Source organism: Vespa crabro, chromosome 20 (assembly GCF_910589235.1).
Source record: "Vespa crabro chromosome 20, iyVesCrab1.2, whole genome shotgun sequence".
Taxonomy (NCBI): domain Eukaryota; kingdom Metazoa; phylum Arthropoda; class Insecta; order Hymenoptera; family Vespidae; genus Vespa; species Vespa crabro.
This window is the reverse complement of record NC_060974.1, coordinates 1,241,623-1,256,740: the sequence shown is the minus strand read 5'-3', so window position 1 is coordinate 1,256,740 and position 15,118 is coordinate 1,241,623. Positions and strand designations below refer to the sequence as shown.

At 42.7% G+C, this 15,118-nt stretch overlaps 1 protein-coding gene across 1 annotated transcript; it reads left to right on the top strand.

The window, feature by feature from the left end:
• The first annotated feature begins 14,027 nt into the window (after nt 1-14,027).
• Nucleotides 14,028-14,621, top strand: LOC124431207. Its single transcript, XM_046978812.1, has one exon. It carries the CDS (start codon nt 14,028-14,030, stop codon nt 14,619-14,621), a length of 594 nt encoding a protein of 197 aa, XP_046834768.1.
• The last annotated feature ends 497 nt before the right edge of the window (nt 14,622-15,118 follow it).

Sequence of the window (15,118 nt, the reverse complement as noted above, 5' to 3'; positions counted from 1 at the left end):
CAAGAGGAGACGACGACCGAAGCCATCAGGTGGAAGGAGGTCGTCGAGAAAAAGAGAGAAAAGGAAAAACTTGTGAAGAAGGCGACAAAACAGCCACCACAGGAGAAAATGAAGCCAAGCAATTCGGAGGACATTCCGAGAAAACGACGGAAGCCCGACGCGATCATCCAGAATCTTGAGTAAGGTAAAACATACCCAGACGTAGTCGCAGCTATCCACCAGCGCAACAAGACATGCGCTGCATGGGTAGACATTAGATCGTTCCGGCATACCAGAACGCGAGGAATTCTCCTCGAGCTCAAGATCACTACTCCGGAGATCAGGACCTCATTCGCAGGATCCTTGAGGAAAGAAGTAGAAGACATGAGAAGCATCACGGTACTCATCCCCAGAGCTACGTTGGAGTTACGGGATAGCGATTGCTGCACATCGGTAGCAGAAATCGAGAAGGGCCTAAAGAGGACCCTGCCAGACTACTCGGGGAAACTTGAAGACAGATTGACGAACCCCAACGCGATGCAGCTATGCCAGGCCTTTGTAAAATTAGAAGAGGAAGCAGTTGCATAGCTTCTGAATGCAAGCCGAGTGCTAGTCTGCTTCGCCAGCTGAAAAGTCAGGCTAAGTGCAGAAGTAAGGCGATACTTCCGCTGCCTCGACTGCGGCCAATATAGTGCTTCGTGCAAGGGTCCTAACCACAATAAACTCTGCTGTTTCTGCGGCGGCACGGAGCACAAGCTCAGAGAATGAAAGGTCAGCGAGCTCACTAGCCTCTTGTGCTCCGAAGGAGGTGCTGAACCCAAGATGCATTTGAACGGATCAAGGGTGTGCACAGCCTTCCAGGAGGCCCTTGCAACAGCCATCAAATAAGATGAGAGCACTGCAGGGTAACCTCAATAGGAGCAGGAAGGTTCACCACCTCTTCACCCAGCTCTGATCTGAGATCAAAGCTGATATTTTTCTTATCAGCAAACAGTACCAGGACTGGGCAGGAGCAGGATGGTACACCGTTAAATTGGGCACAGTGGCCATCTGGATCCCAGATCCCCGACAGATACAAATGTCGTATCAAGGATCCGGACGCGGTTGCGATTAGTTGAGACAAAACTTGTTGACTAATGGCAGCGTGTATCTCATCCCGAACGACCGGATAGACAACTTGCAGACCAAACTGAACGATCTGGAAGACGCATTTAGGGAATGGCAAGGGAAACTCATTGTGGCTGGAGACCTCTACGCCAAAGCTCGCGAATGAAGAGAGGCTAGGCTGGACTCCAGAGAAAGACGAATCATGAAAGTGGTGTCGAGACTGGAGCTAGCAATGCTCAACGCAGGCTCGACGTCTACATTCTGAAGGCCAGACTACACAGAGACGACCCCGGACGATCGAAGAGTACTCCGGGAGCATCCTCCAGTACGTCCTATTCGACGTACACGATAGGAGGCTAACGGTGACAATCGCAGGGGAACCCTCAGGTTGAACATAGCAAGAATGAATCGAGAGAGGCAGTCCTCAGCCAAAGATGAAGGTTGAAGATCCCATCATATTGCACTCACTGGGCTATCGCCAACTGCACAAGCCAGGATGAAGACCGCAACAACTATGCAGCTCATTCAAAAGGCTTGCACGATAGCGATGCCAAAAAGAGCACGAAACTTCAGAGGCGTCAAGCATTCTGTTGGAAGTATGAACTCGCAGATCTACGTAAGACGTGATTACAGCATCGCCGGTAAACACAACGAACGTAGATACGCGATCTCGACGCTGCCCTCTTGGCCACAGCGTATCAAACGGACAAAAAATCATTGATGCTGATCAACAAGGCCAGCCAAATACCGTACTGGAATAAGCTGAGCCTAGATATCGACCAACATCCGTGGGGATTAGGGTACCAGATCGTTACTCGTAAGATGGGGACATAAACACAAGTAATCCGTCAAGATGCGATGAGCCTGGAAAACATCGTACATACCCTATTCCCCTCAATACCGGAGGGAGAGATTGGCTCGGCTGAGTCTGGGACACCGATAAGTCACAGTTTAAGGACGGGGAGCTGCTCTCGGCCGCATCTTCCATGAGGTACAAGAGTGCTACAGGACTAGTCGGCCTTCTAGCGGGAGTTGTGAAAGCCGTCGCGTAGAGTCACCCTGAGCCCTTGCTAAATATGTATAACATGAGCAGCAGGGAGGTCATCCTCGCCGCCCCGTGGAAAAAAGCGAGACTTGTGCTCATAAGCAATGGCATGGGTCCAGCTGATGCTGCTTCGCCATAAAGGCCTATTTGTATGCTGGATAGGTCTGGCAATCTCCTGGAGCAGCTGCTTAGACCACGGTTGCTTACGACCGTGCTGCCCGTCAGTATGGATTTCGATCCAGCCTATCCACCATCCATGCAGTCCGGGAGGTTGACACGGCCTCTAAGACGACGGAGCGCGGGAATCACCTATCCCGACCTTTGTGTCTGTTGGCCACCTTAGACGTGAGAAATGCCTTCATCTCCGTCAGGTGGGACTTGGCAATGGAAGCACTCGAATGTAACTTCAATGTCCCTGAGTACCTTTTCCGAATTCTCAGGGTCTACTCGGTCGAGCGCTTCCTCTATTGCAATACGGGCGATGTTCCGAAAAGTTTGGAATTGTCATCGGGGGCAGCCTGGGCTCCATGCTGATACCGGATATCTGGAATATCATCAACGACGGTATCATATGTATGGCAGGCCCTGAGGGCACTTTCATGTTAGAGTATGCAGAGAACTTTGAAGCAATAATAACTGATAGATATACGGAGGAAGCACAGCTTTTACTCAATCAGTTCATGCGCAGAGTCATATTTTAGATGAAAGACAACGGGCTATCCCTAGCAGCTCAGAAGACTGACATCGTGCTACTTACAAAGAAGCGCATCAACACTTTGCGGAGCTTCAATGTAGGAGAAGCGACGGTTAAGACTAAGTCGGGTGTCAAGTACTTAAGAGTAATGCTTAACAGCAAGCTAAATTTTGGAAAGCATATTACTACGGCAGCCGACAAGGCTGCAGATGTAGTAACCTCGTATGGCATACTCATAGCCAACATCAACGGTCCCCGACCGTGAACGAGGAGACTACTGATGCGCGCCGCCGAAGCAGTGATGCTGTACGGCGCGGAACTCTGGGCCGAGGCTCTGCGACACGAGTAATATCGCAAGAGCATAGCCGAGGTACACACGAGGTGCACTCTTCCAATTTGCGTGCTCTTACCGCCCGGTCTCGGAGCCCGCGATGCTAGTGTTGGCGATGGTCATCCCGATCGATCTACTATCCAAGGAGAGACAATCTATCCACCAGCAGCAGTCCGTCCTGGGAATGGAAGAGACATCAAGGATCACTTGATCTAGCAGCATCGAGTACTGCCAAAGCAAATAGGAACAGGAACATAAGGCCTGTTGGGCTGCCCGATTCATCATTCGACTAGACAACTGGCTAAACCGGGAGGCGGGAGAGGTCGACCTCTACCTCACCCATTTCTTGACAGGGCATGTTCTGCTCTTATCTCGCATAAATGAGGAATGTTGCAGGCGGCAACTGCCCCTATGTGGTCTAGACCAACGACGACGCTCACCATACGTTCTTCAGATGTATCCGGTGGAGCATCGACTGACTCGCCTTGGAGCTAGACCTCGGCGATATCTCGCCATACAACGTTGTCGAGAAAATGCTCTGAGGTCAGCTGGAGTGGAAAAAGTTGGCCTGGTACGTCAGGGCTATCTTGCGTAGAAAGAAGAAGGAGATGAGCGGCTAATAGACGCGTCCCTAACGATGCTTCTGGCTCCTGCCATATAGAGTCGAAAGGTGTGTCCCGTAAAGGGACCTGATGCAGTGGCATCACCCTGAAGTAACGCCCTATGGCGGTGCGGGGATGGTTTCACTATGCCACTGGGATGGATATAAGTTTTGTCGAATGTGCCAATTTCAACGGGGAGCTCGAAATTCGAGGAACTTATCGAGAGTCAAAATTGTGGAGTGTTCCTCTGGCGGCGGGGTCCCTGGATTAGTGCGTAAAGATTGAAGTACTCTGACCATCAAAAAAAATTATTACTGCTATTATTATTATTATAATTTTCATTATTTTTACCGTTTTAGTCGTCATTACAGTTATACTGGTTATTACCGTTATTATCGTCAAAATTATTTTTATTTTTATTTTCGTAGTTTCTATTATAATTATTATTATTATTATAATTATTATTAATATAATTATTATATTTAATATAATTATTGTTATTATCGTTATCAATATTTTTATTGTTATTATTATCGTTATAACGATATAATCGTTATAATCGTTATTATTATAAGTATTATTATTATCTTTATTATCGTTATTATTATTTTTATTACTCTTATTATTATCATTATTATTATCGTTACTAAAGTTATTATCGTTATTATCGATATTATTGTCATTATTATTATTATTATCGCTATTATTGAAGTTACTATCGTTACAAACGCTATTATCGTTATTAATAATATTATTATTATTATCGTTATTAACGTTAACATCGTTATAATCTTTAAAATTATTATTAATATTATTACTACGACTTTTATTATTATTATCGGATCTATCATTTTTATTTCTGTTATTATTATTATTATTATTATTATTATTATTATTATTATTATAATTATTATCGTTATTATCATTATTATTATCGTTATAATCTGCTTTCACGTTCCAACGAGAACACATCGAAACTCTATCTCTCCGAACAGATGTACTTATAAATTAATGTTTTCGATTAACATCTAATTATTAAAACAATCTTAGTGTATGTGGAATAGAGTACAGTATTATTTAAAGAATAGAACATTTATTTAAACATTAAAAATTCGGAAAAATATGTAAATTAATTTTAATATAATCCAAGGAATCTTCAAAGATCTTATTTCCCCAGGATTATGTGGACGGAGGACCTTAGTGTGGGCAACCACGAAATCATATCATTTCAGACAAAAAATTTGGAATTTTATTCAAACCATTGTAACCCAATTTCAATTGCAAAATGGAAAAGTCGCCGAAAGAAGGCACTACTCCAGGTGGCTACTCAGAAGGAAATTGCACTATTGCGTTATGCAATGCATCGGCACCTAGGGTTTTGGGGAGTCCTATCATCTCCAATAAGGATAAGTCGGAGCATCATTTCAATCCTTCCAGAATTAAAATTAAAGAAAAGTATATTGGGGGCACTTTAAATATGAATTCTTTGCCGATGGATGGTAAACAAAAGGAATTAGAACTACGTCTGGATAGAAAAGGTATAGAAATTTTATCAGAACAGGAGACAAGACTTTTCGATGAAAATGTGATAGAAACAAAAGACTATAGAATCTTTAATGGCAAGTCTACGATTAAAATTAGGAAAGTAATGTCAATCTTGTGAACAGCCTTTTATATCCATAAAGATTATTAAACTGGGTAACCAAATTCTAATTCAGCTAAGTAAGGATGTCTCTTTTGAAAATGAAATGCAAAAATAAATTATACAATTCCATTATTTGTCATGCACCAATAAATGGAGACAACAAGAAGAACCCAAATAAAATAGAGGAATTCTGGGACCTTTTGGATGATGATATGTCTAAAATTTTAAAATCAAATGTAGTGATATTACTTGGAGATTTTAATGCCCAAATAGGAAGAGAGAGAAATAATAGACCAATAGTGAAATTTGATAGACCAATAGAGAATATGCTACACAATAAAGAACAAATAGACATGGATTGTGATTGATTATTATTTGTAAGAACTTTCAACCGAAGGTAATGTCGACTTTCTTGAAGAAATTGCCAAGAAGAGCTAAAACATGGATTTCTCCAAATCCAATGCTAGGTGAATTTCAAGTAGATCATTTAGCTATAACCAAAACCAATGTGAAGGAAACTATGAATGTCATGGTAGTAAGCAGCAAAGAATTTGACTCTGATCACTATTTGTCTAAAATCTAACTCAAATTCTTTCCCAACAGAAATCACAGAAGAGGGGAAAAGTAAATAAGTACAATACAAATAGACTCCAATTTACATAAGAAACTTTGGAAACATTTCAGAGAGAAATATAAGTAACTCATTATGGGAAGTGGCAAGATTTATCTAAAGAAATAACGAACGCAGCCCAGAAAACATTTGGACTAGCCAAGCATAAAAAAAAACTTGGTGAAACCAAATGTGTGATGATGCATATAGGAGAGAACGAAACATTGGAATAAGTGGAAATGCTCGGGGTAGACTGAACACCATGACCAATTCAAAAAACGAAGGAAAGACATTGCTAGAAACTTAAGGGGAGTTAAAATATCTTTCGAAAAATCACAACTTATCGTCATGAAAAACATCTTTGTTAAAAATATGTCACGAAATTTCTATTAGACTTTTAAGAGTCAATTGAAGAGTTATCAAGGGCCTAGCATATGCTTCTAAAATAAAAATGGTAAACTTGGCCTAAGCAATGCAGAAAACTGTGAAATACTTGTGAAACTCTTCGATCAACATTTAAATTTCCCTGAACCGAAACATAAATTGGAATTCTCTGAAACAACTGAAAATCTGGAAGAAGATATACAACATAATGCTGAAGATATTAAGGCAGCAATTAAAAATCTAAAATATAATAAAGCTAGATGAGAAAACCCTATAACATGTGATCTTTTGAAATGGTCTTATTCAAAAATCATTGAATAGATGAAGTTAATCTTTGAAGATATTTGGAGAACAGAGAGTTTTCCAGAAGAGTGGAAAGTAGCTCTAATTCACGCATTACATAGAAAAGGGGACAACAGAACGATGGTATATATAGAGGCAACACTCTTCTGCAAACTGCATATAAGGTGATCTGAAATATATTGCTGAATGGAATAGAAACAACACGTGACAAGCAACTGTGCGAGTATCAAGCTTGATATCGGAAAGATAAAACTTGTACAGAACAAAATTTTAACTTAAAATCTATATTTCGCCATAGGTTACTGAATTCAAAGGACATATTTGCAAAATTTATAGATTTTAAAAAGGCAATTGACTCTGTTGATACAGAAACCTTAGGTAAAGCAATACGTGAATTTGGAGTAAAAAATAAATTGGCAAACTTAATACGTGAAACACTCACTAACACGATTTCAAAAATAAAATTTATGGGTGTGATATCTAATCCTATTGAGATAAATACAGATGTAAGGCAAGGTGATGGTTTATCTCCTTCTCCGTTCAACTGTGTTCTAAAAATAATTGGAAGAATTACGAAGATAAAGATTAAAGAACAATACATTTCGCTAGTAACTTTGGCGGGAAGAAGGAAAGGCATTGAATTATGTTGCCTAGCATTTGCAGACGGTTTTGCCAAAGTGTCAGACTACCTTAAAAGTGCAACTACACAAATCAATCTCTTGGAAGAAATACCTAACAAAGCAGGTTTGAAAATCTCCGTAGAAAAAACTAAAATTATTAAAAACATCAAGAACGCACCAAAATTTTTATCTAGAGATATTGGTGCAATGGAAAAAATAAAGAAATTCAAATACCTAGCAGAAATAATTCAAGAAATGGTTTAGAAAAATCTGCAGTAGAGGAGAGGTTACGAAAGATGGAAATAGCGTATGGTATCACAAAGTATTTTTACAAGAAAAAGTGTTTATCTAAAAATCTTAAAATAAGACATTACGCTACAGTAGTGAATCCGGAATGCATATAAGCGAGAGAATGCTTGTTACTAAATTATAGATTAGATAAACTAGAAGTACTAGAAAGGAGAATCATGAGGAAAATATTAGGACCAGTGAAAACAACCAAAGTATGGAATTTAATATCTAATGACGACATATACAGGAACAAAGAAGACATGACGGAAATGATAAAGAATGGAAGACTTCAATTTTTTGACCATATTAACAGAATGGATTTGTCCCGATTATCAAAAAGAATACTCATGTATCTTTGGGAGGAAAAGTCAACAACTAGCTTTGATTCGAGAGTTAAAGAAATAATATAAGTGCGGAAGAAATAATAGACGGAGATTTTTAGAAAGAGGTTATTAAAAATGGATGGTTTTTAAGGATGATTGAAGAAGGAACCTGGTGCGAAGTGATGTGAGGACAGAAAGAAACACCATAGTGAAAAGATGAAGGAATATTGGATGGAACTGAAAGTAAAACAGCTAAGTGAGAAGAATTGAAATTGGCACGTGATCCCTAGCAGGCCTCATCGAAAGAAGAAGAGGAAAGAATTATCGTTATAAAAGTTATTATCGTTATTATTGTTATTATCGTTATTACAGTTATTACCGTTATATTCCAAATTACCCTAACTATCGTTATTATCAGTATTTTTAATGTTACCGTAATTATTATCATTATTATAATTACCGTTATTGTCGTTATTATCTTTACAATCATTACATTTATTATTATCGTTATTAATAATATTATTATTATATTCGATATTATCGTTATTATCGTATTATAGTTATTATCGTTATTCTTCTTATAATTGTTATTATCGTTATTATTGTTATTATTACTATTAACGATATTATCGTTGTTATGTCTCGCAAGTTATGTACCTTAATAGAGCTAACTCCAAAGTATGTAAGCTATTCCGACCCTTGCAGGTGATTTGTGCCCATATCGGCCCTTACCTGGGCAGTTCAATTGGCTCGGCATTTGCACCGAACAGAGTGTCGAATCGATATTACAAATGCTCACTTACCTCTTGGGAAGACAATCCAAGCTGATGGTGGAACCTTATTTCCAGATATTTGGGGGTCCTCGGATCCAAAATCGGAAGGTCCAGTGGGGGTATCCACCTTCTAGAGAGCTGCAGAGGAATCAGGCGGTATGAGGGAAAATTTTCTTTCTCTTCTTCAATTAATTCACACCCAAAGTATCGTTATGAATTTCGGTTTCGTGGTAAAGCTCCTTTAACAGACAACGTAGTTGATATTTTCTACCACCGCGACGTACCTTCGTCATTAGGAGGGTAAGTAATAGGAAGAGGTGTTTGATTGGAAGTAGGAGAGAAAGAAAAAAGTGTCGTACGTGCGGAGCGTTCTCACCGAAACGACAATTTTATAGGAGGATTCTCGTGCGGTTCGTCCTCACCGAGCAATAAGGATGGATGAATGTATGGATATAAAGAAATCATGCACTGGTTAACAATAACAATTTTATTTATATATTAAATGTTTCACTAAAGTACACTGATTAATTACACCTTTGGATGATGTTCCGCACTCGAACGTGGTTATTTTATTGTTTTTAATAAAAAATTTAATTTTAATTTTAATTGACGAGTTCTAATTTATTTAATTGACAAAGATAAACTCTAGCGTAAAATTCAAAGTTAGATAATGTCTGCTTAAGGCTCGAGACTAGGAGCTTGCGTATTGTTGAGTAAGGCTGCGAACTATGACTGTCTGACTACGTTCTTTGCTCCTGCTAGGGCGAGTCCGGTTGACGTCACTGCGCATGTGAGCCGCTCGAGCGTGCCGCCTAAGTGCGGTGGTGGTGGGGCACGCCGTTCGCGCTTGCCGCCTGAGTGCGGTGGTGGTGAGGCAGAACTATGCGAGCGTTCCTTTATTACCTCTCCAAGTATTGCGTTCACTCGGTGCTTATCACCGGATGTAATTCTGGGAGCTCTTAGCCCCTGGTATGTTGTTATCAGCAGGTGTGGTTCCGATAATAATGTCAATATCGTTGTTCTTAATACTTGGAACGCAGGATGTTAAAACCCATACCACCAGATGTCATCTCGCCATTATCGATAAGTATGTCTCGCAATTATTTACTACAATTATTTAGAGATATTTCTCGCATTAATTTATTAAGGTTGTTGAACATTAATTCATTAGGGTAATTGTTAATTTTATTATAGTGTTGTATGTGTATGTGTGTATTTTGTTAACATAGATCCCAATGTGTTCGCTAATTATTATTATTATTCTTTTATGTGTTTTATGTATTATTAATAAGAAGGTGCTTGTAGTAACGGGAGTTTATAAGGTATCTTAGCTAATATTGCTAATAGTAAAATTTTTCAAATTTTGAATATGTATAATAATATTTAGCCTACGAATGAGCGATATGAATTTTGAAGGATGATCCCCTTCACTTAAGCTAGCTTATGTATTAATCTTTCATGTATACTATAGCTTACATATGATATTCCTTTTTTTTTAATTTACATACGTCGCTTGTTGCGGGATGTGACAATTCATATTATTATTATTATAATTATTATGTTCGTTATTATTATCGTTAATATCGTTATAATCGATATTATCGCTATTAACATTATTATCGTTATTATTATTATTTTCGTTATTATTATTATCCCCTGTGGGTAGGGGGAAGTAGAATACTCCCACAGTACTCCCTGCTTGTCGTATGAGGCGACTGAAAGAGACTGTGTGAATGGCGAGTGAATGTTATTGTACGGCTATTCATACCTTTGTTCTTCTTTTGTTTCCTTTTCTATTCCTTCTTTCACTCTCAAGCTTTCTTCCGTTACTCTCCTTTCCTTTGGGGAGCTTGCCTCCCAATAATATATTTCGTATGATGGATAGTACAGAAAATGGCAAATGCGGGCGTGGGAGGGACACCCACACCCCTGCGGTGGCAGGTGGTGTTAGGCCAGGCCACCCGCCGTCGTCATCCAGCAACTGCCATGAGCTTGGGGTAGGCAACCTGGCCCCGGCTCTGGTTATTGCAACAGAAAGAACACGACAGGTAGGCGACCTGGACTGCGGTGTCTATATCACAAGAAAGGGTACGATATGAAGAAAGCCACTTAGTGGAGTGGCTATTGGCTGCCAGGGCCGTTGATAGCACACGGTTCTCCGGCCTGACGTCACCTATCCAGCCTGCGATGGGGACACCACAAGATGTAGAGAGTGAGAAACTCGCGCAAGCGAAAGTTCACCTTGCCAAAATGAAGGTGGCTATTACTAGACGGTCCAACGTAAACAACGCTATTAAGTAAGGGCTTCGAGAACTGGAAGACATCATAGACAGTCTCGAGTTCACTTATAAATTTCGAACAAAGGTCAATAAGCGAGCGAGGACCCTCGCCCGAGTTTCTCGGAGCCCTGGGGCAAATTCTATAACTGATGCTGGCGCAATTAAGACAATAGCCACAAGCCCGCCATAGTTTTGCTGAAGAGAGCCTCAAAAGACCCATGCAAGATGCCACCACGTAGACGGCGTTCGAGAAGAAGAGAAAAAATAAGGAAAAAACAGCGAAGAAGGCGGCGGGACATCCACAGCAAGAGAAAAAGATGCCAATCAAATCGAAGGATAGGCCGAGAAATAAAACGAGGCCGGACGCGATCCTCCTGAAACCTTCGCAAGATCAATCTTACGCAGACATAGACGGAACCATCCTACAGCCCTTCAAGACCAGCGCCGCAGAGGTAGACGTTAGATCGGTCCGGCAGATCAGAACCGGAAGGGATCTCCTCGAACTGAAAAATACCACTGCGCATATCAGGTCCTCATTCGTAGAAACCCTTAGGAAAAGATGTAAGAGAAACGATCAGCATCACGGAACATGTCCCTAGATCTACACTGGAGATACGGGACTGCTATTGCTGCGCATCATTGGTGGATGTCGAGGAGACCCTAAATAGGACCATGCCAGACTACTTGGGGAAACTTGAAGATAGATTGATTAACCCGAACGAGAGACAACAACGCTTGGCCCTCGTCAAAATAGAAGAAGAAGCAGCTAGGAAGCTTTCAAAGGCCGGCCGAGTGCTGGTCGTCTTCGTCAGCTACAGGATCAGGTGAAGAACAGAAGTGAGGCGATGCTACCACTGTTTCGATTATGGTCACTATAGCGCCTCGTGCAAAAGCCCTGATCGTAGATAATTTTGGTATTTCTCCGGCGAGCATAAGATCAAAAATTGTAAGGTCAGCGAGGCTTCTTACTACCTGTGCTACCATAACGTTAATGTACCTAAGAAGCACCTGGCGGCATCAAGGTCCTGCAAAGCTTTCTAGGAGTCCCATGCAACAGCCAACAAGAAGAAACAAGGATGAGAGTACTTCAGGGCAATCTTAAATGAAGCAGGGCGGCACACCACCTTCTAACCCAGCTCTGCTCCGAGAAACAAGCTAATATAGTTTTAATCAGCGAACAGTACCTGGACAGAGCAAGAATAGGATGGTACGTACACGAATTGGGCACCGCGGCCATCTGGATCCCGGATACTCGACAAATACATCTGTCGGATCAAAGATACGGACGCTGTTACAATTGGGTGAGACTCCACGACTTATTTCAGCGTATATCTCTCCCCGAACGTCCGGAAAGACGACATCCAGACCAACCTGGACGATCTAGAAGACGCGTTCCGGGATATTCAAGGAGATCTCATTATGTTTGGAGACCTCAATGCCAAATCTCTCGAATGGGGGGATGCCAGGCCGAACTCCAGAGGAAGACGAATCATGGAGGTGGCGTCGAGACTATAGCTATCAGTACTCAACACATGATCGACGCCAACCTTCGTAGGTAGGGCTACAGAGTGACGATCCCGGACGTACCTCTAACCAACGAACAACTTGTGGCAAGAGTCGCAGGCTGGCGGGAAATTGAGGATTATACCGGGAGCGAACATCAGTACATCCTATTCAATGTACACGATGGGAGGCCAGCCGTGATAAGTGTCGAACGACCTCCCACCGGTGGACCATTGCAAGAGAGAGAGAGAGAGAGGATGTCCTCGGTCATAGATGAAGGTTGAAGATACCATCAATTTGTTTCCGCGCGTCTATCGCCACCTGATCAAACAAGGATGATTACTGCAGTAACTGTGCAGCTCATCCAAAAGGCTTTCGTGATAGCGGTGCCAAAAAAGAGAACAAAACGGCAGAGGCATCCTGCATGCTGTTGGATGAGCGAGATCGCAGATCTTCGTAAGAAGTGCTTAAGGTTTTGCCGTTTAGCACAACGAGCGTAGGGACACGACCTCGACGCTGCTCCCTTGGTTGCAGAGTATCAAGCGGCCAAAAAGTTTTTGAAGAGGGCCATCAAGTTCAGTCAACGTCGGTGTTGGAAGGAGCTGTGCCAGAATGTCGATCGAGATCCGTGAGGATTAGAGTACCAGATCGTCACTCGAAAGCTGGGGACTCGTACTCAAGGGTTCCCTCAGGATGCGAGGACGTTGGAATACATTGTGCATACTCTATTCCCCTCACAGCCGAAGAGAGAAATTAGCAGGGCTGCGCCTGACATAATCGAAGCGCCACAATTTACAGAATAAGAGCCGCATCTTTTCACATTCTATGCGGAACAAGAAATCTCCAGGTCCTGACGGTCTTCCATCGGAAGTAATTAAAACCGTCGCGCAGAGTCACTCTGAGCTCTTGCTAATCATGTACAACATTTGCCTCAGGTGGAGCATCTTCCCCGCCTCGTGGAAGAAAGCGAGGCTTGTGCTCATCAGCAAGGGCAATGGTCCAGCAGAGGCAGCTTCGTCATACAGGCCTATTTCTATGCCCGATACGGCTGGCAAGCACCTGGAGAAGCTTCTTATGCCATGACTGCACGCAGCCGTGAGGGCATCGAGGGATCTTGTCGCCCGCCAGTATGGATTGCTATCCGGCCTCACCACCAGCCACGCAGTCACGGCCGCTAAAATGACGGAACGAGGGATTCACCATTCCAGCCCTTGTGTCTGCTGGCCTCCTTAAACTTGAGAAATGCCTTCAACTCCCATAGGTGGGACTTGGCATTGGAAGCGCTCGAACGTAACTTCAGTGTCCCGTAGTACCTACTCCGATTTCTCGGGGACTACTTGAACAAGTGCTTCCTAGAATACAATACAGGCAATTTTCCGAGTAGCTTAGAGTTTACATCGGGGACAGACCAGGGCTCCATACTGGGACCGGATATCTGGAATATTTTCTAGGACGGAATCCTTCGTATGGTAGTCGCTGAATGTGCTTTCTTCGTTCGGTACGCAGATGACATTGCAGTTGTCTTAACTTCAAGAGACATGGAGGGTGCACAGCTGCTGCTCTTCCAGGTCATACGCAGAGTCATTTTCTGGATTGAAGACCACGGGCTATACGTAGCAGTGCAGAAGCCAGAGATCGTGCTACTTACGATGAAGCACATCAACACCTTGCGCAGCTTCATCTTAGGAGACGCGGCGGTCCAGACTAAGTCGGCTGACAAACACTTAGGTAGAATGCTCGACAACAAGTTCAATTTCGGACAGCACATAATTAGAGAAACCGACAAGGCGGTAAAAGTAATAGCCACGCTTGGTACACTCATGGCCAACGTCAACGCTCCACGACCGTGCATGAGGCGACTACTGAGGTGCGCTACTGAAGCAGTGTTGCTGTATGGCGCGGAGGTCTGTGCAGAAGTACTGCGATACGAGACATACCGCAAGCGCATAGTGGCGGTACAGAAGAGGGGCGCTCTCCGAATCTCGTGCTCCTACTGCACGGTCTCTGAGCCCGCGGTGATAGAGATTGCGGGGTTAATCCCAATCAATCTACTAGACCAGGGGGAGACAATTTGTCCACCAACAAATGCCCTTTTTGGGAAAGGAAGAGGCAACAAGGTTCGTCAGTTCTAGCAGTTTCAAGACCTAGCAAAGCAGATGGGAACAGGAGCCTAGGGACAGTTGACCATCCGACTCATCAGTCTGCTAGACAGCTGGCTAAACCGGGAGGCTGGGGAGATCGACTTCTCACCCATTTCTTGACAGGGCATGGATTCTTCTGCTCCTACCTTGCAGAAATGGGGAATGTAGCAGACGGCAACTGTCCCAATGGCGACTCGACCATCAACGACGCCTACCACACATTCTTCAAATATGCCCGTTGGAGCGCCGAACGTCTCGCCTTGGAGCAAGACCTCGGAGTAATCTCTCCGGGCAACGTTGTCGAGAAAATGCTTCGAGTCCAGGAGAAGTGGAACAAGGTGGCATGGTATGTCAGGAACATCTTGCAAAGGGAAAAGATGAAGATGTTCGGCCCATAGATGCGCCGCCAACGTTGCTCCAGTCTCCTGTCCCGTAGAACAGAAGGTAGAGTCCCGTATAGGGACCTGAAGCAATGACGCCATCCCGAA

Excerpts from the sequence above, each read along its gene's own strand:
- LOC124431207 (XM_046978812.1), top strand. The coding sequence starts at position 14,028 with ATGGAGGGTGCACAGCTGCTGCTCTTCCAGGTCATACGCAGAGTCATT.